This window comes from Macaca mulatta, chromosome 11 (genome assembly GCF_049350105.2).
Source record: "Macaca mulatta isolate MMU2019108-1 chromosome 11, T2T-MMU8v2.0, whole genome shotgun sequence".
NCBI lineage: Eukaryota > Metazoa > Chordata > Mammalia > Primates > Cercopithecidae > Macaca > Macaca mulatta.
In genome coordinates this window covers 1,568,587-1,596,411 of record NC_133416.1, presented here as the reverse complement: position 1 = coordinate 1,596,411, position 27,825 = coordinate 1,568,587, and the positions used below count along the sequence as shown (strand labels likewise).

The 27,825-nt window shown below is 38.0% G+C and overlaps 1 protein-coding gene across 29 annotated transcripts in view; it reads right to left on the bottom strand.

The window, feature by feature from the left end:
• Nucleotides 1-27,825, bottom strand: part of WNK1 (WNK lysine deficient protein kinase 1) — a 156,970-nt gene that overhangs the window by 95,139 nt on the left and 34,006 nt on the right. For all 29 annotated transcript variants that reach the window (NM_001414862.1, XM_015150730.3, XM_077952643.1 and 26 more), the window contains 1 exon segment: nucleotides 589-761. In NM_001414862.1, the coding sequence (NP_001401791.1) occupies nucleotides 589-761 (173 nt within the window).

The following is a 27,825-nucleotide window of genomic DNA, read 5'->3' as shown; positions in this document are numbered from 1 at the left end:
CTCATTTTAACCACTAGAGGGCTACCTTGACATTTGATTTCTGATCCCTTAGCCACTCAATTTTTTTAATTTATTTTTTTTTTTTTTGAGATGGAGTCTCACTCTGTCACCTAGGCTGGAATGCAGTGGGGTGATCTCGGTTCACTGCAACCTCTGCCTCCTGGGTTCAAGCGATTCTCCTGCCTCAGCCTCCTGAGTAGCTGGGATTACAGGTGCACGCCACCATGCCCAGCTATTTGCATTTTTAGTAGAGATGGGGTTTCACCATGTTTGCCAGGCTGGTCTCGAACTCCTGACCTCAAGTGATCTGCCTGCCTTGGCCTCCCAAAGTGCTGGGATTACAGGCGTGAGCCACCACACTCGGCCATAACTTCTCATTTCAATACTTACCAAGAAATAATTATCAAATCACTTTATATACCAGAGGACTTTGTGGGCAAGGAAATATGCGCTAATACAGCAACAGTTGGAAGGATTGTTCCCTTCTTAGTAGGCTGGACAACAAAAGTAAAACTGGGAGACCTGAAATTTAAGAAATCAAACTCTCTCACACTTCTTGGTCAGCTTTTGTAATATTGATGAACTTACGTTTTAAGTGTTCCAGACGTCATAAGTTCAGTCACCAAAACAATGCACTTCTTTCCTTTTACTGTGGATTCCCAGGAATCATAAAATCTAACAATATTGGGATGCTGAAGACCCTTTAACATTTCAGCTTCTTCTTTAAATCTCTGCCTCTCAGACTTTGTTAATTTTCGATCCTAAAATGAAAAACCAAAACAGAATGTGGTTTAAAATGATAAAACACCAAATCAGGACAGTTAATCTTAGATACTAACCATTACTAAATCATGATCGATGGTGTTTAAAACATGCAAATGCTGAAGTTATAAATGATAGATTTGGATTATATAAATTCATGCTTGAGATCATTTCAGTATCTTTACTGTTAATGTATAACTCAGATACAGTCTCACTTTTGTAAGGTGCAGTTAACTTTCCACATCCAAAATAAGTCATCAATTGCTAGACATGCAATTTAATGTCAGGAAATGAACATAGGCTTTAGAAGCAGAAAGACCTAAACATAAATTCCAGTTCTATCTTTGCCTTGATTAAAATCAATCTATCTTTAACCAAAACATTGTTTTTATTTTTGTTTGTTTGAAAGACAGGAGCTCACTCTGTGACCAAGGCTGGAATGCAGTGGTGCTATCATAGCTCACTGTAGCCTCAGATCCTGGGCTCAAGGGATCCTCCCACCTCAGCCTCCAAAGTAGCTAGGACTACAGGCATGTGCCACCTTGCCTGGCTAATTTTTAAATTTTTTGTAGAGATGAGGTCTTGCTATGATGCACTGGCTGGTCTTGAACTTCTGGTGATCCTCCAACTTTGGCATCCCAAAGCCTGGGATTACAGGTGTGAGCCACTGCACGAAGCCTATTTTTTTTTTTTTTTTAAAAAGCAATAACTTAAATACTCAAGTATTTGTCTTTAAGTCAGGAAAATTCTCAGTTATTATCTCTCTAAACACTGTCTCCTCTCATTCTCTTTTTTTCCCCTCCCAACTCTTCTTTTTAAACAATTTTTAAATGTGTGTGTGTGTATAACCTTATTTTATCCTTTAATTTCTCTCTCATTTTCCATTTCCTTCTCTATGCTACTTTCTGGGCAATGTTTTCTGATCTACCTTCTTGTTCATTAATTTTTCTCTTCAGTTATTACATCAATTATTAATTGAACTTTAAGGTTCTCACTCTGTCACCAAAAGTACCCAATGAAGAATGTAATAAAAGGAAACCAAGTTACTACTCCTATTTCTACTCTGCCCAATAGCATCAAAACCAATGGATACTACATACATGCCTCTTACAAAACACTTAATTAAGGCAACATTATATTGACTCTTATCCCCACAGAATAAGCCCTCAGAGGCTTTATTTTGTCATGAAAAGGCAGTGACAAAATACCTTTTTGGGGTTCTATCTTTAGCACCTGACAACCTAGCATAGTGACTTGTTCAACAGCCATTTGTTGAATGAATTCCATAAATGTCTTTTCCCCTGCGATACCCCTTTAAAAGTGTGTGAGTGTGTGTGTGTGTGTGTGTGTGTGTGTGTGTGTGTGTGTGTATGTCCTTAATAAGCAATTAGCATTTCCCCAAGGATAAAAAATTCCTGTGACTTAAAAGAAAAATGATAATTGAAATTGGGCCTCTGAATCTCAGTTAAGTCCAATACAACCTACGCAGAATGATCAACTTGCAAACAGCTTTTGATTTTTAGAAATGGTTTGTAAAAGTTTATTGTAGAAAAGCTACCAACTACTTATTTATAGCAAGGTACAGAGGGAAAAAAACAGGGGGGACTTCTTTGCCATCAAAAATCCGTATTTAATTTTCCTTGAGAATACACTGAATGGCAATCTAAAAATTCCACAGAAATATTTAGATTATTCTATCTCTAATTTGCCCAGAAGACATCTATACTATAAATACAGGCTACTTTCTAGATCTAAGTGTTTCTATCCTTTCTGAAAAGTATTATTTATGTTAAGAGATCTGGGAACCCCTGCTTACTGTTTGAAGTTAGAAAGACAGGACACCAGATTGTCATCAGCAAAGCAGGAAATGGGGGGACCTAAACACACAATTTGGGGCTTCTTTCAATAATTCGTCTACGTGTTCCCTCTGTAACTAAATTTTGTTTTTTTTTTTAAATCTAGGAACATTTCATAAAATATCTTATAGAAGTACATTATTTTAGCACCCAAAAGACTTTAAGACAATAATAAAGTAGATCAAAACTAACATAAGACACAGATCAGAAGGAACATCTGGGGTTTTAAAAATAATTTTTGCCAAGTATTTGCTATTTACTGGCTGGCTGCTTTACTTCATGTAATTCTCAGAAAAATGTTGTGAGATGAACTGACTCAGAAAATTTTATTATCTCCCTCAAATTCACAGGAAAAGCAGAACTAAGAGACAAATGAAGGTTTGCTTCAAAGCTCATGTTTCACTGACAACAAACCCTAAATATTTTGCAAAACTTCTAAAATAATTTTCTTCTCAGAAGATTCATGTTATTATATAATAATTATTGAAAAGAAATAGGAACTTTATACTAAATTACAGCTGAAGGTAAAATAAGAGGAACCATGTATTGTTTAAATATTACCAACTGTCAATCAAATTATCATGAATACAATGATAAAATTTTAAAATACTGTATCAAAAAGTAGCATTAAAACGTCAAGTGAGACTTAGAATGGATTAGCCACTGTTGCTTTTTAGAAACTTCTCTTCATCATTATGGAGCTGGATATTCCTGGGGCCTTAATATACATACTATCCCAATTGCAGCATTCATTACCTTCAATATAAACTAAAGCTGATGCAGCTAACCCATTCTATTCATTTTGTTCATTTCTTTCCATCTACATTAAGTTGTTTTGACAGGATAAATGAGCAAAACCAAGGATCAGCGTCACATGACCTCTTCATAACATGCACAGTTCCAGACTACTGGGGGTGGGGTGTGGGTCAGGCAACAACTAAAACAACTGTTCATCTCAGTACTACCCAAATTATAGTGCTCAGTAGATTATCTGCTAATTTCTTCTTGAGAAGCACAATGCTACTGTTTAATACAATGACCTCATAACCATCTGCACATCTTCAGTCCCTTGCTTTTAAGCAGTTATTTCATTTTAAACATCCTCTGACAGACATCTCTCTTTATCCTCATATTTTAGTATTTTTAAAGTAGCAATCCCATCCTTTGCTACTGTTCACTTTATTCGCCCAGAAGCAAACCTTCCAAACCAGTTGTGCTAATGAAGCAGTGAGACTGGTTTTCAATCATTAAACTTGAAATTTTTACTTTACAACTAACAACTGTATCCCCAAAATTATCTGGTCCTCAAGTCTTATTAACATTTACATTTCTCTAGTATTATATACGTGCAATACTCAAAATTTTACTACTAAATTAAGACAGCATATGTTAAATCCACGTATCAAAATATGGGTGGAGAAAAGTGTCTGGAATTCTTGATTAAAATATTTTAGGTCACTATTGGAATACTCCCTCCTTATCATTTTCTGCACCACACTGACTTAGCAAAGACATGAGCACCTATTTCATCTTTTTTTTTTTTTTTTTTTTTTTTTTTGAGACAGAGTCCTGCTCTGTTGCACAGGGTGGAGTGCGGTGACGCAATCTCGGCTCACTGCAACCTCTGCCTCCCGGGTTCAAGCAATTCTGCCTCAGCCTCCTGAGTAGCTGGGATTACAGGCGTGTGCTACCACACCTGGCTAATTTTTGTATTTTTAGAGACGGGGTTTCGCCAAGTTGGTCAGGCTGGTCTCGGACTCCTGACCTTGTGATCCGCCGGCCTCGGCCACCCCAAGTACGGGGATTACAAACGTGAGCCACCGTGCCCGGCCTCTATTTCATCTTTTAAAGTGATACTAATTGTTGTTGGGTATTAGGATAAAGAAATAAAAACTTGTCTTCAGGCAGAGGGTACAGCAGTTTGAAACACTGCTTTCCAGTGCAGCATGTGTTTCAGTTACAGTTTACAGAGAAAAAAAATTTTTAAACAATTATTCTGTATGTTGAAGGAAATTAAGCATATAAATAATTATTTAAGTCTGGCAACTCTCTCTCATAGGCCTATATGGTATAACAGCAATTCAAAGATGGCAGAAGTATTAACTGTAGGTAACTAACTCTTCTTTTTTTTTTTTTTGAGGCGGAGTCTCGTAGCCCGGGCTGGAGTGCAGTGGCCGGATCTCAGCTCACTGCAAGCTCCGCCTCCCGGGCAAGCTCCGCCTCCCGGGTTTACGCCATTCTCCTGCCTCAGCCTCGCGAATAGCTGGGACTACAGGCGCCCGCCACCTCGCCCGGCTAGTTTTTTTTTGTATTTTTTTAGTAGAGACGGGGTTTCACCGTGTTAGCCAGGATGGTCTCGATCTCCTGACCTCGTGATCCACCCGCCTCGGCCTCCCAAAGTGCTGGGATTACAGGCTTGAGCCACCGCGCCCGGCCCTAACTCTTCTTAAAAACTTCAGAATTAGAGATTGAAGGCCTGGGAAAGGTTGGAAAAACTACTACTAGAAACAAAATAGGTAATTCTCATGCAAAATTTCTTAACTGTTAAAGACAGCAAAAAGACTAACATGGCTTTCAAGGTGTTTTGAAGTATAACATAAAAAGTACACCTGCACTTTATGTGGCCAAATCTACAGATTAAATTCCTACTGCAGATTTCTTTATGACTTCCAGTTTGGTACTCTTAGACATGAAACTCAGGGTCTATCCCATGAAGAAGAGAGTCTATGTGAGCCCAGCTTTCCTCAATAGGTGAAAACATAAGATAATTATGGGGGTAGGGGGCAAGTAAACATGGCATCACATCCCCTGCTTCTCCATGGAGACTTTTACCTATCATTCTGAAATAGTACCAGTTTCAGAAAGACCAAAAAAAAAAAATTTTTTTTTCCCCCAAAAGAATAGGAAAAAAAAATCTGGTTACCTGGTTGTTCTAACTCCTCTATTAGCCCCTTCTTCCCAATATGGCTCACCTTTATACACTTTATTTATTTACAAAAAGTTTCTGTTTCAAAGAAGCAAGGAGAAAAGTCTACTTATAAGAGAGATAGGAGACGAGGTGTGGTGGCTTACGCCTGTAATCCCAGCACTTTGAGAGGCCGAGGTAGGCAGATCAACTGAAGTCAGGAGTTCAAGACCAGACTGGCCAAGATGGTGAAACCCCATCTCTATTAAAACCACAAAAATTAGCCGGGCGTGGTGGCAGGCGCCTGTAATCCCAGACACTCGGGAGGCTGAGGCCAGAGAATCACTTGAACCTGAGAAGCAGCGATTGCAGTGAATCCAGTGAGTCAAGATCTCACCATTGCACTCCAGCATGGGCAACAAGAGCGGCACTCCATCTCAAAAAAAAAAAAAAAAAAAAAAAAAAAGACAGAGAGAGAGGGGAGTTTTCTCAAGCCAGATGTATACGAATGTATAGGTTCTATTCATTAGGTACCCTTCACTTAATCCCCAAATCTGGGCCAAGAATATCCAGAAGTTGGGGTCTAAGAGGTTCTCTCCACCCTTCTTTGGAGGGCACAAGAGCCACATGGAATTCCAGAATACCTGGGACTTGGCATATACAGGAAGCTTTAGGTTAATGCTAAAAGTAGCAGATACATATAATAGCTGAACCACAAAAGGAAAAAAAAAAAAACACATTTAGTTCTATTAGAAAATGGCTTAGAACATGTCGAAAAGGGCGATAAATAAAAATATATGAATAAATGAATAAAACAGAAAATGGCAAACTAGGTCTGGGCATGGGGGCTCGCACCGATAACCGCAGCACTTTGGGAGGCTGGGGCAGAACTGCTTGAGGCCAGGAGCTTGAGACCAGCCTACAACACAGCAAAACCCCATCACTAAAAGTAAAAAGAAAAAAAAAGGCAAACTATTTTCACTAAGTGACTTACAGTATCTAGTGCATAGCAAAACTTCGAACAATACCTAGTCATTCACATACATTTGAAAAGTTTTCTATTAAAGTAGATTAAATTGATTTGAATGTGAAAGCAGCTAATTAACAGGGTTAAACTCAGACTACTATAGGTAAGGTCTTGCAGGAGATCTTCCTGAAGAAAGCAAGAAGGCTGAGAAAGGGAGAAAAAGGAAAGATGACTGTGAATGAGAACAAAAACAGAAAAATTTTTGCTCACTTATTGGAAGGAAATCTTACACTTCAGAGACAAATGTTACTCTGCAGTAAATGGGGTAGAAACAGTTCCCAAAATTTTTTGAATAGGGTAATCAGGGTTTGCCAAAGGGGAAACCAGCAAAACAGAACTGAAAAGCTCAAATGGAGTTATTAGCACTGAAACTTAGTGGGTCATCCTGCAAGAATCTGCCACCACAGGAAAGCAAAAGTGGCTGTGCACATCACAAAGACAAGCATCTCAAAGAATTGTTTCATTTTGTTCAGGAAAGAAATCAAGAAAAAAAATAAGACCAGTATATAAAAACAAAGAGTTAGGTTTTCAGTGTGCCTGATGTGGCTTTCACTTAAAGAAATAAAAGTAAAAGAGGGAGGACTCATTAGTTTCAGGAAAAAAAAAAAAAATAGAGACAGGGTCTAACTCTGTTGCCCAGGCTGGTCTAGAATTCTCAGCCTCAAGTGATTCTCTGCCTTGGCCTCCCAAAGTGCTGGGATTAGAGGTGTTAACAACCACACCCAGCTCCTGTTAACTTTAAATACTGTGTACTACCACCCCCGCCCCCCCAGGGTCTTCTCCTTATCAGCTCAATCTTAACCTTTCTGTCTCTCTTTTCCATACTTACTTGGGGAATAAGGAATAACTATTTCAAATTTATGGGAGATCTAGCCCAGAAGCTCAGCGAGAAGATTTGAAGAGTCAGGAAAAACAAAAACTGAAAGCAGAATTTCTACAACAAATGCAACCTGCAACTGAGTTTAATATTGAGAATATATGATATTGAGAATGTACATAAGAATATACAATATCTTTAGCCTGGCAAGGTCTGACTTAAGTGTAATGTTTTACCAATTCTGGAATTCAAATTAGATTTCCAAATATCTACTGGACATTTTATGAGCAAAGACTCAATATATGTCCAAGCCTATAGTCTCTCCACAAATCACTCATTCCCTATTTTCCTTCGTTTTCCCAGGCAATCTCTATCATTCCATGATTCCCCATATCTCATTTCCATGGTCGCAAACTAATAGAAGCCACAACTACCTCATATCAAAATAAACATTGCCTTATGACTCTCTTTACCCTTCAACCTACCCTTTAGATAAAGATATTCCCCCAGACACTATTTTTATGACACCAAGCTCCTTGCTCAAAAATAATAAATGCATAATTAACCAATTTGGCTTAAGTATAAGAATCTTCAGGGGCACTTGTTAAGTAAGGATTCTAGGACCCTGGCCCCAGTCTCCAAGGAAGGGACTTCTTATGACCAGCAAGTTTGGAAAATACTCCAATACATCAAATCCAAATTCCAGAGTCACTTGGATCCAGCTTATTTCTCAATACTTTCCAAAAACAACCCAATACAGATAAGGACTCTTGTTATTTTCACATGCCATGCTTATTTCTTCTTTTGCACTCCTATTTCTAAAGTAACTGCCATGAGTTTTCGTTTCCCTGCTTGTAAAATGAAAACACCATCTTTCCTGAATAGCTAAGAATTATTTTGAGGATTCAACATACTGTAAGTGTGCTCTGAAAACTGAAAATAATTACACAAATTAAGAACATTATTTTTATGGCAGCTACCCCATTCACACTGATTTATTCTCCCATATGTATTCCTGAATATGTTTCACAGGCTGAAATAGGCTGTGGAAGAAGTCATCAGGAGAAGTTAGCATTTTCTTAATTTTGGGCTATCGATATTATCAGAGGTGGCAAAACTAATTTTTTTTTTCTTTAAATTTCAGGAAAAAGAATTTTGGGTTCTAACTTAGACAATTAATTAAAAATAAATATATGTATATTGTGGCTCATGTAGGTGACCACAAGACTTCATTAGGCAGTTTGCTTTTTGAATCATACTAGCAACCAAATGATAAACTAAATGACAATTTATAAGTTTGACACATTAATCATTAATTTTGTTAATTAATTTTGACTATAGGTAGTTTGGCAAGTCCTAAAGTCAGCAAACATCCCGAACTGTATGCTCTGAATTCCTTTACCAGTTAAAGTTTCTGCAGTTATAATTTGTAACTGAAATAGATAGTCTCACATAAGACTAAGTTATTTATAAAGGAAGACAGCCACAATTTGGTTTACACTGTCAAAAACATTAATTTTAGTAGGTTTTAATTTGCACTTAAATTGAAAATTCGTTTTGCTGTTATAGCTGTGTAAGATCGTAAGTCACAAGTGTGTATGTATTTTTTCCACTTACACATACAATATTTTAACAATTTAAGTCACATTAAAGAACTGTCCTTTTTTCCTTTAAAACATGTCTAGCAGTAAGATACCACTTCACACCAATCAGGATGGCTATTACCCACCCCCCCCAAAAAAATAGGGCCAGTAGGGAACAAAAAAGTGTTGGTAAGGATGGGCACAAACTGAAATCCTCATGCACTGCTGTGATTGTAAAATGGCATAGACAATGTGGAAAAGAGCATGATAGTTACCCAAAAAGTTGAACACAGAATTACCATATAATTCAGCAACTTCACTTCTAAGTATATGCTCCGAGAAGCTGAAAGCAGGCACTCCAACAGATACATGAATACCAATGTTAATAGCAGCATTTTTTACAATAGTCAAAGGGTAAAAATGACCCAAGTGTCCAGCAACAAATGAACAGAAAACAAAATATATACATATAAAGGAATATTATTTAATAGTAAAAAGGAATGAAATTTTGACACATGGTACAACTCAGATGAACCTTGAGAACATTACGCTAGGTAAAATAAGCCAGACACAAAAGGATAAATAATGTCTGACTCTACTTATAAGAGGTACATCTAGAATATGCAAATTCATAGAGACAGAAAGTAGAAAAAAGGTTACCAGGGACCAGGGAAAGGGGACAATGGGGACTTAGTTTTTAAGAGCTAAGAGTTTTGGTTTGGGGCCAGGCACAGTGGCTCACACCTGTAATCCCAGTACTTTGGGAGGCCAAGGCAGGCGGATCACCTGAGGTGAGGAGTTCAAGACCAGCCTGGCCAACATAGTGAATTCCCGTCTCCACTAAAAATACAAAAATTAGCTGGGCATGGCAGCAGGAGCCTGTAATCCCAGCTACTCGGGAGGGTGAGGCAGGAAAATCACCTGAACCTGGGACACATAGGTTCCAGTGAGCCGAGATCACACCATTGCACTCCAGCCTAGGCGACAGAGCAAGACTCTGTCTCCAAAAAAAAAAAAAAAAGTTTCAGTTTGGGATGCTGAAAAGGTTCTAGATGTGGATGACAGTAATTGCACAACACTGTGAATGTGCTTAATGCCACAAAACTGTATACTTTTAAGTTACCTGTAAATGGTTAAAATGGAAAATTTATGTTATGTATATTTCACTACCAAAAAGGCTGAATATGACTTGACTTGGACGAACCTTTCCGTTGACACTTAAGACGAGAAAATGAAACGTAAAATTCAGGACGGGAGCAGGGAGATGTTACTAGGGAGACGTACACTGAGAACTTCGGAGATACAGATACTGTTCTACTTCTTATACTTGGTAAGGACTTGATGTACATGAGAAATAGTGTCCATTGGTCATCTTAAGTCCTTAAATAAAAGTTAAAAATTTTACATTTTCTTATTTGCAAAGCAAGCAAATAATACTGACCTCTTGATAAGTATAACTAGAAAATAGAGTTGTCTGCATTAATATTGTTGTTATAATTTAATCCAATTGTCATTTCACTCAATGGATTGGTTTTAGCATATTACTTTTAAAAAGTCACTGTAGATCAGGGGGTAATTACACATAAAAAAATTTACATAAACTTTTCCAAACATACAGAAATGTGGAATATATAAGTACCTACATATGTCCCTCCAATACTTGTCACTTCTTAATGTTTTGCCATATTTCTTTTTTTATTATTTTTAATTTTTGAGACGGAGTCTCACTCTGTCACCCAGGCTGGAGTGCAGTGGCACAATCTTGGCTCACTGCAACACCTGCTTCCTGGGTTCAAGCAATTCTCCTGCCTCAGCCTCCTGAGTAGCTGGGAGTAGACAGGGTTTCACTGGGTTGGCCAGGCTGGTCTCGAACTCCTGACCTCAGGTGATCCACCTGCCTCGGCCTCCCAAAGTGCTGGGATTACAGGCGTAAGCCACTGTGCCCGACTGCCATATTTCTTCTAGATTATTTTCTATGAAATAATACCACTATTCCTCTCTCCACATTCCCAGAGCCACTATCTGGAATATGGCATTTATCACGCTATTATACATATTTATAACTGTGGTATGTGTAAAAAGCAGTACTATTGCCAGTTTCTAGCAAGCTTTTATCTAGAGGAAATGTTTCAAGCTTCTGTCATTTGTCTACTACTTTCATAATGTTTTGCCAAAACTAATAAACAGCTATATTTACTTGATATTTTTAACATCATAAAACAGGTCCTTACTACCTAATTTAGCATCCTCATAACTAGTTAGTATTGCTGTTATTAAAATAAATGTTGGGGTTTTAAAACGTTCATTCACATACAACCTAAAATATCTACTATTTCTAGAAGTATATGTATCATATTTTGGATAATAATGCACAATTATACTACATGTACATTATCAGTTTCCCATTTCCACAGTCCTCTTCCCCATCACCCTAATTTTACTAATATGCTTATATGTAGAAAAACTGTGAGGGGAAGTTGATGACTGCTCAATGTTCTGGTTAGCAGTGGCTCTAGGTCTGACTTTTGAACAAACAATGGGGACAAGGATTTTTCCTCCTGGTAGTCATCATTTCAAAAAACAAAGTAAATACACGTTGTACAAATTGAAATTTATATAGTATTTCTCTGATTCAATCTGCCTCATCATTAGTACCACTTACTCCCAGAGTTCTGTCTTTATATCTGTCAATTTTCATTTGTAGGAATGATTGGAGCTTTCATCATTTCTGATTTTATGATTATTTTAATGGGAAAAATAGGAATGGTTTGCTGGGCACAATGGCTGACGCCTATAATCCTAGTACTTTGGGAGGCCAAGGCAGGAGGACCACTTGAGGCCAGGAGGTCGAGACCAGCCTGGGCAACAGAGCAAGACCTTGTCTCTTAAAAAAAAAAGTCAGGCATGGTGGCACATGGCTGTAGTCCCAGCTAGTGGGGAGGCTGATGGGGGAGGATCCCTTAAGCCCAGGTTGAGGCTGCAATGAGTGTGATCATGCCACTGCACACACACACACACACACACACACACACACACACACACAAAGAAAGAAAGAAAGGTTATATTGGGAGCTGCTAGTGAGATACTATCCTGAACCAAATTTATACATACACCTCTGCCTCCTCAATTTTCAACGCTGCTAAGCAAACAACCAAAGAGTAATACACGTGACACCAAGGAACAGGCTTGTCCCTCCATATTGAAAGGTGATTCAACATCCATTAACATCATTCAAGAAGTCTGCAGGGGCTTACAATTCAGAATGACAGTATAAACAGCTTACTTTACTGTTACCTACTTTCCCTAGGTATGTTATGTTAAAACTTTCTTGAGTTTTAACATAAGAAAGTTACAGAAATAAAATATTAAATGCAAACAATAAAGAGGATGAGAGAGGAGCCATCAGCAGATACAAATGGTGAAATTCTGGCCCAAGAAGTAACTGCCTAAAATATAGTTGGAGGGTACCTGAGAAAGGAACCAATACCTTTCCTCCAAAAAACAATGAGAGATCCAGCAAAGCAGAAATGAGACATGAGATTTTTAAAAACGAAGAATCTGTAGGACAGACTAATCAATGCCTCTTACCTTCTGTGCACACAGCAAAATGATCACCCAATGCTTACCCTTGGGTAGGCAGGAAATTAAGGTTCTACTCTGAAGATATCAAAACAACTAGTAGGGCCATTAGAGTGCAAATTAACATCCCAGAACAAAACCGGTTACCATCTATCATTTTGGGGGTGCCCTGACCATTCACCTGATAATGAACTCTGACCATTAACAAGTAATGAGACTTACTATGAGCTCTAAATACAGACAAACTCTAAATACAGAGTTTGCCTCACGGTAAGCCTCATTCTTAAATATCGGCAGGCCCACAGATCATCACACTTGAGAACTCATAAAGATAAAACATTCTTCCCATCAAAAAGGGGAAATTGCCTCAGAGAAACAAAAAATTCAGGAAATAGAATATACTTTTTAAAATGGCAAGGGTTAAGTTATATATTTTACTAAAATAAAAAATAATTATAGCAGGCAATTAAAATAAAAATTGACTCACATACAGCAAAACACCTGAATGCTAGAGGAAAGCTATATGATCTTTTTAATTTCTGTATAAAAGTATTACAAAGTCACTGCCAAATAAAAAGGTGATCAAAGAAGCAGCCAAAAAATGAAGGAAAAGTAAAAGTAGGATGTGTCCAGTACTTAATGTTTTTTTCTGCATTTTGTGATTTTTTGATATGACTTCTTTTAACTTTAAAATTTGCTGCCATTTCTTCTTTCAGTCTAAATAAATATTCAGTTTTAATTTTTTTTTTTTTTTTTTTTTGAGACAGGGTCTTACTGTTGCCCAGACTGGAGTGCAGTACTCCAATCCTAGACCACTGCAGCCTTAACCTCTCAGGCTCAAGTGATGCTACCATCTCAGCCTCCCCAGTAGCTGGGACTGTGGGTGTGCACCACCATGCCTAATGAATTTTCTTTAAAAATTTTTGTAGGCCGAGTGCGATGTAATCCCGCACTTTGGGAGGCCGAGGCAGGTGGATCACTTGAGGTCAGGAGTTTGAGAACAGCCTGGCCAACATGGTGAAACCCCATCTCTACTAAAAATACAAAAATTAGCCAGGTGTGGTGGCATGCGCCTGTAATCCCAGCTACTTGGGAGGCTAAGGCAGGAGAATCATTTGAACCCGGGAGGCGGAGGTTGCAGCAAGCCGAGATTGTGCCACTGCACTCCAGCCTGGACGACAGCGAGATTCTATCTCAAAAAATAAATAAATAAAAACTTTTTGTAATGGCAGGGTCTCACTATGTTGCCCAGGTTGACCCTGAATTCTTGGTTTCAAGTGATCCTCCTGTTTCAGCCTCCTAAAACTCTGAGATTACAACGTGTAAGCCACCCTGCCCAATCTACTTTTATAATTTTATAAGAAATCTTTTACTTTAGAGAAGGCATAAAAATACTGTAATATAAAGCAAGAAGAGAAAATGTTTAGGGGCGAGAAAATCAGAAGAAACTCTCAGAAAGAAAGACATGCAGGCCATGTGCGGTGACTCATGCCTGTAATCCCAGCACTTTGGGAGGCCAAGGCGGCCAGATTGCTTGAGCTCAGGAGTCTGGGACCAGTCTGGGAAACAGGGTAAAACCCTATCTCTACAAAAAAAAAAAAAAAAATTAGACAGACATGGTGGTGCACGCCTGAGGTCTCAGTTACTCAGGAGGCTGAGGTGGGAGGATTGCTTGAGCCCAGGAGGTTGAGGCTGCAGTAAGCTGAAATTGCGCCACTGCAATCCAGCCTGGGCAACAGAGCGAGACTCTGTCTCAAAAGAGACACGCTCACCAAAACAAAAATCCAATGAAAGTTTGCAAAAATAATGTCAACCTAAAATGTCAGGCAAGTAGTTGGGGACGGGGGGAAAGTTGTTACAAGAATTCCAACATACAAATAATATACGCCTCCCCAAAAAAAGAGAATAGAGAAAAATGAATGAGTGAAAATTATCCAAGAATTAGAACACTTGCCAAAACAGAAAAACATATTTACAAGGGTCTATTTAACAACCCAGTACAAGAGATGGTAGAGAAAAAGTAAAAACAAAACTAAAGAGGGGAGGCTCATTCCTTTAAGAGAAGTTTCCAAAACCAAAAAATATCTAGGGGATCGGGAGAAATACCAGGAGCATCAAGGAGGAAAATGAAATAAACAGAATCCTAAATAAAACCAGATTTTTTTAAAAAGGAAAAGCATTTTCATATGTAGAGGCACAGTTTATTATACATGCATATTTTCTTACTAGCAAGACACTTAAATATGTATTCATAGATTTTAAAATTATTAAAAATAGGAACACAATTAAAGGGAAAAAAAAGGCAGTTGTGCAGCATACTCAGAAAGCAGTAAGTTCAGATTAGCGGGATAGAAAAGTCTGAAGAATTCCCTAGGAAGGAAGAAGACTCGATATACTGGATGGGAAAATGAAAACTTTGAAAATGCAATAAGAAAAAAACCAAGGCAATTTGAGATGACAGGAAAAACAGAAAGCAGAACAAGGAAGTACAAAAAGGAACTCTATCCATAACTAGTTACCTTAAAGAATGTCAGTCAGACACACTTGATTTTCACTTTTAGACAATTTTAAAACACAGAAGGCAGATATTAATATTACTCATCTTCACAATGTAAAATACATAGAATAGAGGTTAGATAGTGAATTTGTGAGACAGATTCTCACTCTGTCGCCCAGGCTGGAGTACAGTGGTGCGATCTCGGCTCACTGCAACCTCCACCTCCTGGGTTCAAGCGATTATCCTGTCTCAGCCTCCTGAGTAGCTGAGATTACAGGCACCCGCCACCATGTCCAGCTAATTTTTTTGTATTTTTAGTAGAGATGGGGTTTCACGGTGTTGGCAGGCTGGTCTCGAACTCTTGACCTCAAGTGATCCACCAGCCTTGGCCTCCCAAAGTGCTGGGATTACAGGCATGAGCCACCGCCGCCTGGCCAGATAGTGATTTTAAGAGAGTGAGAGTATTATGGTCATATTACAAAGCAGAGTGTGGAAACTGTCTGCATTTGATGCAGTAATAAAAAGTATGGCATAGGCAGAATACCCAAAGTTGAAATTGACACCAACTGAATGCCGATAATTTGCATACTAGCATTAGGACTGCTGCTGTATTATTATGATCATTTAAAAATCTAACGTTCCCCCAAATCTACCTTTTTATAAAAGTTAAATTGATGGGTATAAAGAAATTTTACATTACAATACTGATTCAAAACCACTAATCTGATGTTTCTCTTATATAGAAGGTAATCATAAAAATGTTACTAAATTCTAGTTAAATTCTGCCAATCTTTATTGAACACACTATCCATCCAACAATAAAAGGTACAGCCTTAAAGAACACAGTAATCACAGTAAGAATGACACAATCATTATAAGAAGAACGTATAAGTACAACAAGGAGACAAAAAAGAAATTAATTTCTGAGAGGATTCCTTAAAGAAACATTTATTTATTTTAATGAATAAATAGGAATGCAAAAAGAAGAATGTGCGTGTGGAAATGAAAATCAGCATGTGTATAGTAATTTAAAGTATGGGAATTGTTTATATAATTTTAGAAGAGATGGAGAGAAGATTGGATAAACACTAAAATCTTGAGAACTTCACATAACAATAAGGAGATTAAAATTTATACTGTGGAGAATAGAGTACCACTTAAAATTTTAAAAGATGTGATCAGATTTGCATCTTCATAAGATTGATCATGCTTGCATTGGTGTGGAACAGACAGAAGTGTAATTAGGCTTAGGAAGATTATTTTTGGTTGATATATTGGTACAGAGGAGGGAGAATCAAGATGACAAGATGGCTGATTAGAAATGGAAAATGAAGATATAAAGGAGGAAGAGAAGTCTAGGATGATTCTCAGAACTTTCCAGTTTTGTTTTTTAGGGGCAGGAAAAACGGTTAGGTAGCGAGACTTCTTGAAATACATCTGTCTATAGCCACAAAGAAATTTAAGTTATCCCAAATTGATCATTCAACTTCAATTTGAGATTTCAGATGGGTGCAGTGGCTCACACCTGTAATTCCAGCACTTTGGGAGGCCAAGGTGGGTGGATCACCTGAGGTTTCAAATTTCATTAAGAATTCTGATTATATTCTTTCTGAATTTCTCATATATTCATTTCCCTTTCCCTTTCCAATTATCAAGCTCCTTATTGCATAATACAGGAAAGTATGTATTTCCTACTCCTCTGCCTTATGATTTCTCTGGTTCCTATACTTCAGAAAAATAAATGACAAGTAGCACAATGGATAGAATAAAGGAATTAAGAATATACTGTTACAAGGTCCTTATACTAATCTTGAAGGGTAGAATATTATTTGAAGGTAGATAAATTTAAAATGTATATTATAAGCACAAGAGCAACCACTAAAAAATATTAAAAATAAGATACATGATCAGGAGTGGTGGCTCACACCTGTAATCCCAACACTTTGGGAAGCCAGGAAGGGCAGATCACTTGAGCTCAGGAATTCAAGACCAGCCTGGACAACATGGTGAAACCCTGTCTCTACAAACACATACAAACATTAGCTGGGCATGGTGGCAGGCTACTCGAGAGGCTGCGGTGGGAAGGTCACTTGAACCCGGGAGGCAAAGATTACAGTCAGCTGAGATTTGCACCAGTGCACTCCAGCCTGGGTGATAAAGTGTGACTCTGTCTCAAAAAGAAGAAGAAAAGAAGGTACTTATGAAGCCAATGAATAAAAAGAGAAATGTTAAATTAACCCTAAGGTATAAAATTTTTTTTCTTTAAAAGAACAAAGAGAAAACAGTAAGCAACAGTATCAGTAAAGCTATTACATTTACATGGCCTATTATAATAGGCAAACTTCAAGAAACTGTATAGCAAGAGAGTAGATGATCTAGATAAAATGGAAAGCAATTCCTAGAAAGACATGAACTATACAAACTGTATTGGTCAGTTTCCATGCTGCTGATAGACATATCCAAGACTGGGTTTAACTGGACTCACAGTTCCATGTGGCTGGGGAGGCCTCAGAATCACGGCGGAAGGCAAAGAGGAGCAAGTCACATCTTACATCAATGTCAGCAGACAGAAAATAAGAACCAACCAAGCAAAACAGTTTCCCCTTATCAAACCATCAGATCTCATGAGACTTATTCACTACCATGAGAACACTATGGAGGAAACAGCCCCGATGATTCAATTATCTCCAGCTGGACCCGCCATTGACACATGGAGATTATTACAATTCAAAGTGAGACTTGGGTGGGGATACAGAGCCAAACCATATCAGAAACTGACTCAAGAAAACAAACAAACAAACAAAAAAACCAGAAAATCTGAATAGACCTATAACAAGAAAGGAGACTGAATTAGTAATTTAACAAACTTTCCACAATGAAAAGCCCAGGCTCAGATCGCTTCACTGATGAGTTCTATAAAACACTTAAATAATTGACATCAATTCTTCACAAATTCTTCCAAAAAATATAAGAGGAATTCTATGAGACCAGTATTAACCTAACACCAACACCAGATAGAGACATCACAAGAAAACTAAAGAACAGCATCTTGGCCAGGCATGGTAGATCATGACTGTAATCCTAGCTCTTCAGGAGGCCAAGGCAGGAGGATTGCTTCAGGTTAGAACAAGACCACCTTGGGCAACACACCAAAACCCTGTCTCCACAAAAATTTAAAAAAAAAATTAGCCAGGCACGATGATACACACCCACAGTCTTAGCTACCCGGGAGACAGAGGTGGGAAGACTGCCTGAGCTCAGGAGTTTGAGGTTACAGTGAGCCGTGACTGCGCCTCTGCACTCCAGCCAAGATGACAGAGCAAGACTGTCTCTAATAAATGAATACATAAATATTTTAAAAGAGCAATACTCCTTATAAATACAAACACAAAAATCCTCAACAAAATACAAGCAAACCAAATCCAGCAACAACTAAAAAGGATTATTTCCCATGGTCACATGGGATTTATCCCAGGAATGCAAGGTTTAACATCCAAAAATTAGCAGAGTACATCCCATAGAGCACAAAGTCCATACGATTATCTCCGTAGACACAGAAAAAGCACCAAAGTCCAACATCCTTTCATTTTTTAAAAAAACATTCAACCAGCTAGGAAAAAGGAACATCTTCAGTTGGATAAAGGACATCTAGGAAAACCCCACAGCTAACATTATACTTAACCTTATTAGTGCAGATGAGGATGTAGAGAAATTGGAACCCTCATTCGCTGCTGGAGAGAATGTAAAATGGTACAGCCACCCTGAAAAACAGGTTGGCAGTTCCTTAAAAGGTTCAACAGAATTACCTTATGACCCAGCAATTTCACTCTTTAGTATCTGCTCAAGAGAAATTAAAATATATATTAATATAAAACCTTATAAATGAACGTTTATAGCAGCATTATTCATAATAACCCAAAACTGGAAACAATTGTCAATCAACTGATGAATAAACACAATGGTATCTCCATACAATCAAATATTACTCAACCATAAAAATCAAGTGCTGATCCATGCTATAACATGGACGAACATTAAAAACATTACACTAAGTGAAAAAAGCCAGTCACAAGAGACCACGTATTATATGGTTCCACTTATATAAAATGTCCAGAATAGGCAAATCTAGAGACAAAGTAGGTTAGTGGTTATCCACACAACTGGAAGAGTTGAGGGGAAATGGGGTTTTCTTTTTTTGGAGGAGGTGATTAAAATGTTCTAAAATTTAGTACTGTGATGGCTGCACAATTCTGAATATACTTTTAAAACCACTGAATTGTATATTTTAACCAAGTGAATTGTATAGTATGTGAATTATTTCAATAAAGCTGTTTATAAAAATGCAAATGGCAAGTTAACAATAAAATAATGTAAACCATCATCATATAGATTTAAGAACTGCCGGCCCGGCGCGGTGGCTCACGCCTGTAATCCCAGCACTTTGGGAGGCCGAGACGGGCGGATCACGAGGTCAGGAGATCGAGACCATCCCGGCTAACACGGTGAAACCCCGTCTCTACTAAAAAATACAAAAAACTAGCTGGGCGCGGTGTCGGGCGCCTGTAGTCCCAGTTACTCGGAAGGTTGAGGCAGGAGAATGGCGTGAACCCGGGAGGCGGAGCTTGCAGTGAGCTGAGATCCGGCCACTGCACTCCAGCCTGGGCGACAGAGCGAGACTCTGTCTCAAAAAAAAAAAAAAAAAAAAAAACTGCCATATTTAGTCAAACCTATAGTGCTTCTAATCCAGTGTTCTGTCTCAGGGCCAGAAAAGAATATATACACAGTGAGAAGAAATGGCCCACTTCATTTAGGAAGAATAGGAAAGATAGTTCTAAAACCATACTGTTACCCAACATGAATCTCGGTTATCCTGATCCTTTTGAAAACTGTTAGCAACCTCTCTTTTCATTTGGGATAATTATTTCCAATGTTTACTACCAGTTGAAAAAAGAAATACTATCATTATTTTTTACCTAAATTTCCTATTTAGCTCTTGTAGGCGGTCTCCTTGTTTTAATGTACATTAATTAGGAGAACCAACAGGTTTTCTCCTTTTTAACTTTACAGGCTTTTCTAGTCACCCAACTTCAGTAAACTCTACTTTATAAAGTTCTTCCATAAAACAGCTAAGAATATGGTATCTCAATGATTCTAAAAACTACAGAGAAAACGTCTGACTCATTCATTCATCGTAAAAAGCCTGTTATTTGGTAGCAGTCATTTTTACTGGGCCACATGAAGATGTTATTCTCTAAAATTAAATGGCTGGCTGATTGTGCTCTATTGCTGTAAGTTTATTTCTTAGGTACAGGAGGATCATATAGAAGTATGTTAGCCTTGTTTATTAATAATAGCAGCTACCGTGACTTGGTTACCCAGACTTAATTACCACACTAAGGTGTCCATATGTAGTCTCATTTAAACCTTGTAATAACCTTAAAAGATAGATGTCATTACCCTCATTTTACACATGAAGAAAACAGAGGCTTAAAGGTATTTAAATCCAAGTTGTGTCTCTTGTCCTGAGTTCACTAGACCTGATAAGAATTCTATGAATTAAAGCAAAAAAAAAGGTCATAGAATATGTTTACGTGTATATATATATAAACATATATATATATATTTTATGTGAGTATGTATTTGTGTAAGAGCATGAAGAACTGGAAATACATACAAATATATAGTTGCCTCTAGGCAAAGGAATAAAGGAGGCTAGGGTCAAGAAGGAACTTTCACGTTCTGCTGTAAATTTTTTATATGGCTTTAATCTTAAAACAATGTAAATGTATTCCTCAATGTAAGCTTTTTCATTGTAAGAATAACAGTATCGGCTGGGCGTGGTGGCTCACACCTGTAATCCCAGCACTTTGGGAGGCCGAGGTGGGCAGATCACGAGGTCAGGAGTTCCAGACCAGGCTGGCCAACATGGTGAAACCCCATATCTACTAAAAGTACAAAAAAATTAGCCGGGCGTGATGGTGGGTGCCTGTAGTCCCAGCTACTCAGGAGGCTGAGGCAGGGAGAATCGCTTGAAGCCAGGAGGCGGAGGTTACAGTGAGCCCAGATCACGCCACTGCACTCCAGCCTGGGCAACAGAGTAAGACTCTATCTCAAAAAAAAAAAAAAAAAAGAATAACAGTACCACAAAAATTGAAACATTAATCAGAACTAATATATATACTACTGTAGTTCTGTGCCAAGCTCTCTCTCACCTTTAGACCTTTGCACTTCCTAAGCTTACAATATACATTATTTCCCTCTCCCATTTCATGTGGCTTCTTCCTTCAAAAAACTTTGCCTTGACAAGCTCTCTCACTTTTGCAGGGCTAGGGTAGGGGAGTAGCAATGTTTAGGTATAACCAAGATAATTAAAAGGTTCCTGTATTTAGGTCTATGTGGGGAAGAAAGGCAGGAAGGCCGACCAACAGTTTGGTATACTGGGAACTCCTGCAATTCCCCTCATCTGTTGTGCCCCCTCTGATAGGACCTGGGTAGAATAAAACTGCTATTTCCTATTGGAGCCTGGGAAGTGGAGGCAGTGACATTATGATGTGTTCTAAACCTGGGTTAATACATACTCTTGGACCACCATATGTATAAAAATAAAAAGGTTAAAAAGAAACATCCTCCCCCAATTTAAGATTAGAGATCAAAAAAAATCATCAAGAAAGGGCATCGTTTATATTAATGTCATGTATTTTAAGCACAATGTACTGTGCTAAGTAAGCTATAAACAACAATTTTATCTGCCCTCTTAAATATCTTTCACAAAGTGAAACCATTAATAAATACCTGATGAACTAAAATGGATTTCCACCTTAGGGTGGCAGGCTAGATATAAAATGTCATAGGAAATGTAGTTTTTTAAAAAAAGAAGCTCTCTCAAAGAACCTCTTGGGTCAAGTATAAGCTGAAACCTATAAGAGACTAGTATTAAAGAAAAGCAAAGATCTATGTTTTAGATAAATTAAGAATCATACTGTACAAAAAACAATTTTCACATACATGGTATAATTTATAACATCACTTTATGATCACTATTCATAATAGCACTCTGTTACCACTCAAATGTTGTGCATATACATGAAAATTTCCAGATAGGCCTCTTTATTCATTTAGTAATTATCTCTTTTTCTTAGTTATGAGAAAGTCCTTTACTATGTGTTCATAATTGTGTGTGTGTGTGTGTGAGAGAGAGAGAGAGAGAGCGAGAGAAACAGTAAAATTCTGTTACTGACATTTCTAGATTTCTATTCTAAGCATGTTAATTATTATACCTTGTGGTACTATGACATCCACAATATTTACTACGATCTGCCAACCCTTAAAAAAAGGTTTTATACCCCCTTTTTCAAATATCAAGCTGTCTTGGGTTTAGAAGATTTTCTATTCTAGAGAATTGTCTCTAGTATCTAAACATAGCACATTTCCCTTATTTTTTCACTATCGCTATAATTCATTTCTGTAGAAGACCTGATTAAACCTAGCTTTCCTAGTCAAATGATCAAGTAAATCCTCTTTGGACTTCTATATCTTCATTTCTAAAATTAAGAGGCAGAGATCAGGCAGAAAGAACCAAAAGATGTACTGAAGTTCCCTTCCAAAAGAAAAGAAAGAAAGAAAAGGAAAGGAAGGAAGGAAAAAAGAAAGGCAAGACAGAGTAACCACTAAACAAAATAACAGGCTATAAACTCATAGTAACACTAAGATATGAGACATCAAAAGATTATCTTTTTAAAACTGTGATTAGCACTTTCTTATAAGCCCTTAATCTCAGAGCATGTTGCATTCAACTGAACTGGTTATTATATGTTCTTTTTCAAAAAGTCCACAACGCAGCTTTTACACACACATACACAGGTCAAGACAGATTCCTTGGGAAATGTTAAGTACATTTACTATCCTTAAAAATAAAAACAAGCAATGGTACCCATAGACAACCAAGGGCTCAGAAGGTTAAGGAAAAGTCTTTCTCCCTAATAATCTCCATTTGTCCACAAAACTTAGTTTACAAATCACTTTCTCCAGACTGGGCACAGTGACTCATGCCTGTAATCCCACCATTTTGGGAGGCCGAGATGACAGGATGGCTTGAGGCCAGGAGTTTGAGACAACCTTGGTCAGCATAGCAAGACCCCATCTCTAAGTTAAAAAAAAAAAAAAATTTAATAAAAAATAAAAATATGAAAAGATAAAAAGAAATCACTTTCTCCAAAAAGTCATTTCCTTCTATTCTACTATAGCCCCAACCCTCAAGACTGTGTTAAGTATCTTACTTCCCCGTCTTGCAAGATTGAGTTAAGTAGCAGACACTGTTGGCAGTCTACTACTGGGTCATTCCCAAACCCCCTCCTCCTTGCTAGCCATAATTCTTTATTTGGTTTAAGTATCTATCTTGTACTAGAGGAAAAGCAAGCCCCATCTTCAGTCAAGAAAGTCATAATTGGCCTAACCCAGTCACAGAAGTTCCACGTTCAGTATTTGATCTAGATAAAGCCATGTGACCCACAACTCTGACCAGTAAGATGTGAGGCGTTGTAAATTGTAAACAAAACTGCTGCTCCTGCTGCTGAATGCTATCCAGGATGCATGTGATGGCGGAAAACAGGGCCACAAGGGGCATTCGCCTGAAACACATGCTGAGAATGGCAGAGAGACATTTGATGACATAACTGAATCAATCTGACACTGCCTTACTATGAAAAATTATAAAAATATCCTGAAAACTCTGTGCTTTCAGAAGATGCTTTATCAAGGCAGAAATATCACAGAAAATATTTCTATTACAGGATTTTTCTCACTCCATTTTAACAAAGATTACTTGCAACTCAAAGGCAGAGAATAGCCTCTGGATCCTTGCAGCATCTAAAATCAGAGTATACATCCTCAATACATGTTCCCTGAATAACTACACTAGTGTATGTGTGTACAGTGGGAAGAGGAGTTGAGGCTAAAAAATGCTGGTTGACTGAAAAAGACTTAGCTAAGTTAAGCCAGGAGTTCAAGACCAGCCTGGGCAACGCAGTGAGACCCTATCTCTAGAAACGCTATTGTTGTTTTTTTGTGCTTTTGATTTTTGAGACAGAGTCTTGTTCTGTCACCCAGGCTGGAGTGCAATGGCGCGATCTGGATTCACCACAACCTCCGCCTCCCGGGTTCAAGCAATTCTCCTGCCTCCGTCTCCCGAGTAGCTGTGATGACAGGCACACACCACCATGCCCAGCTAATTTTTGTATTTTTAGTAGATACAGTGTTTCACCATGTTGGCCAGGCTGGTCTCGATCTCCTGACCTCATGGTCCGCCCACCTTGGCCTCCCAAAGTGCTGGGATGACAAGTGTGAGCCACTGCACCCATCCTAGAATTTTTTTAAAAACTTAGCCTGGCGTTTGGTGGCATACACCTGTAGTCCCAGCTACTCAGTGGGAGGACTGCTTGAGCCCAGGAGTTCGAGGCTGCAGTGAGTATTGAACCACTGCATTCCAGTCTGAGTGACAGAGTGAGACTCTGTCTCAAAAAAAAAAAAAAAAAGAAGTATAACCACACAGTTTCTACTAGGACACCGAACAGAGAACAAAGGACTAATAATACAGGTAGAACTGGGGACAAAATCTAAATTTTATGACTAGCAGGGTGTAACATTTATTAGTATAGTACTATACTATACTAGGTAAAAATTATTCTTTCATTTTTAACAGCAAATAATTCTATGTCTTTTACTTTATTCTTATCTACCTATATACATAGTACACTGTTAAGCTTCTCACAGAAGAACTAGAATGGAAAAACACTGGGGTTTTGTACTTCAGACTGTAACTTTTATCAAATTTATGATTCTTTATCATAAATCAGGAGCCCTGTTTGGTGCCATCAACAAAAAACTACTTTCTCTCAAAATTATGGGCTAAGAATCTTACCTCTCCACTTCCCAATCTATGTCTGTACTAGTTTCTACCCTTTCCTCTACTCCTGATTTCACCAAAGATGTAATGTAGCCTCAGTATATTCTTTCATTATTATGCCTTAATTGAAGGAAGCATGTGGCCTTCGTATTTGAGAACCAACTAATAAACTTTCCCACAAAAACTGTTACAAGCAAAGGTTAAAGTCTAAACTATTAACATTACTGGCACCAAATAGATGTACAGTGTTTAACATTGCTCTCTTTCTTCCCCCCTACCCCTTCCCCGAGACGGAGTCTTGCTCTGTCACCCAGACTGGAGTGCAGAGGCACGATCTCTGCTCACTGCAACCACTGCCTCGTGGGTTCAAGGAATTCTCCTCCCTCAGCCTCCTGGGTAGCTGGGATTACAGGCACCTGCCACCATGCCTAGCTAATTTTTGTATTCTTAGTAGAGATGGGGTTTCACCATTTTGGCCAGGCTGGTTTCAAACTCCTGACCTTGTGATCCACCTGCCTCAGTCTCCAAAAGTGCCGGGATTACAGGCGTGAGCCATCTTGCCTGGTCCTCTCACTTCCATTTTTAAATATGTTTTCCATATGTAATATATTTCAGATATACTATCTGGGTATCAGCTTTTGCTGGTTATTCTGGGAACAATCATTTCCAGTACTGGAATTATAGTCCTTTTCGCTTAAGCCAACAAACAACTCACAAACTTTTAGAAATATGATCCATTAGTGCGTAAGCTGATCTCATGTTAGCAGAGTATAACTATAAATTATTATTTTACTAAAAATATGGACAATGTTTAATTTCCATATAGTATTACACGCAGTAGCTTTTTTTTTATTTCAAGAAGCTGATGTGAAGTACAATCTATCATGAAACAATATACCCATCTATGATAGTTAGTTTTATGTTACAATTTTGCTACAATACTCAATTATTCTATCAAACACTAACTAGGTGTTGCTATAAAGGTATTTTTGTAGATGTGGTTAAACCTACAATCAGCTGACTACCTGTAAAGGAGACTACCTTCAATTATGTGGGTGGGTCTCATGTAATCATTTACAACACAGTAAACTGGGATTTCCTTAGAAATCCTGGCTAAAGATTGCAGCATCAGCTCCTGTCCTAGAGTTCCCAACTCAACGGCCAGCTCAACCAGAAGACAGATTGCAGACTTGCCAGCCCCAACAACCAAGTAAGCTAATTCCTGGAAATGACATATAATATCTATCTGTTATATACAAAATCTTCTAATGGTTTTGTTGCCTTGGAGAAACCTGATACCATTTTTCACACTAACATTACACACACACACACACACACACACACACACACACACACACCATGTAAAGCATCCACATATCAATGACAACATTCAAGCTTTTAACATTTTTTTGTTGTGCCTGTCCTGAGATGGAGAAAGAGCGGAAATGCACAGAGGTCCTCAGCCCAGCAGAAGACAGACGGTCTTTATAACAGAACAGGCTACACACATTAAAGTGTGTAAGAATAATGAAAACCAACTTACAAAAAGAAAGAATTTTTTAAACGCACAGAAAGCTAATATGGGTTAAGAACCAGGCAAGTATTAAACACAGGAACCCAGAGAAACTACACTAATAATGTAGTTTCAAGCTTTTGTTAATAACTGATACCTAATAATAATAGCTAACATTTATTGACTTCCAGACCCTGTTCTGGTGCTTTACATATATTAACATATTGAAACTCAACAACACCTCTGTGAAGTAGGTACCTACTTGGGCTTGGTGGCTCACGCCTGAAATCCTAGCACTTTGGGAGGCTGAGGCAGGAGGATCACTTGAGCCCAGAGTTTCAGATCAGCAATAGTGAGACCCCATCTCTACTTCAACCAAAAAAGAAATGGATGCACAAGAGGATTACAACAAAAAAGTGGCAAAGCCAAGCCAAGATGTAAACACAAGCTGCCTTGTTCTAGAGTCTGTGCTTTGCCATTCCACAATATCACCTATGAAAGTAGAGAAATAATGTTATTTTTTAAAAGTAGATTTACAGTCTAATGTGTAGGTGTTTTAAAAAATAATGAAAATTACATAATTTCATTTAAGTCACTTAAATAACGAAAATTGCATGAAAGATAGACTACTAGGTGTAAAATGCAAAGAAAATAAATCTATCTAAGAAAGGCAAGGCAGAAACAAAACACACAGAAGGCAGGAAGAAGACCAACTCCAAACATACCAATTATTACCATAAATGTGAATACGTTAAAGTTCTCTCTTACAAAAAACCCATAGAACAGGCTTTAAAAAAAAGTCTAGCTAAACACTGTTTATTTATAAGAAACACATCAAAATTAAAATGACATAAAAAAGATAAAGGGCCGGGCACAGTGGCTCACACTGGTAATCCCAGCACTTTGGGAGGCTGAGGTGGGTGGATCACCTGAGGTCAGGAGTTCGACACCAACCTAATGAACATGATGAAACCCCATCTCTACTAAAATGCAAAAATTAGCCAGGCCTAGTGGCGGGAGCTTATAATCTGAGCTACTCAGGAGGCTGAGACAGGAGAATCGCTTAAACCCCGGAGGCAGAAGTTGCAGTGAGCCAAGATCGTGCCGTTGCACTCCAGCCTGGGCAACAAGAGTGAAATTCTGTCTCAAAAAAAAAAAAAAAGAAAGGAAGATACAGGAACAAGTAAGACAAATGTGAAAAAAGAATGACAATATAAAAAGGGAATGTGTTAAGCAAAGAGAATTATTTAAGAAAATGCTGCATATTTTATATTGATAAAAAGTGCAACTATTTAAGTATATAATATTCATGCTTAACCCAGCCTAAATATAAAGCTATATATAAAGCTATGAATATGTAACATAAAAACTGTTAGAAACACAGA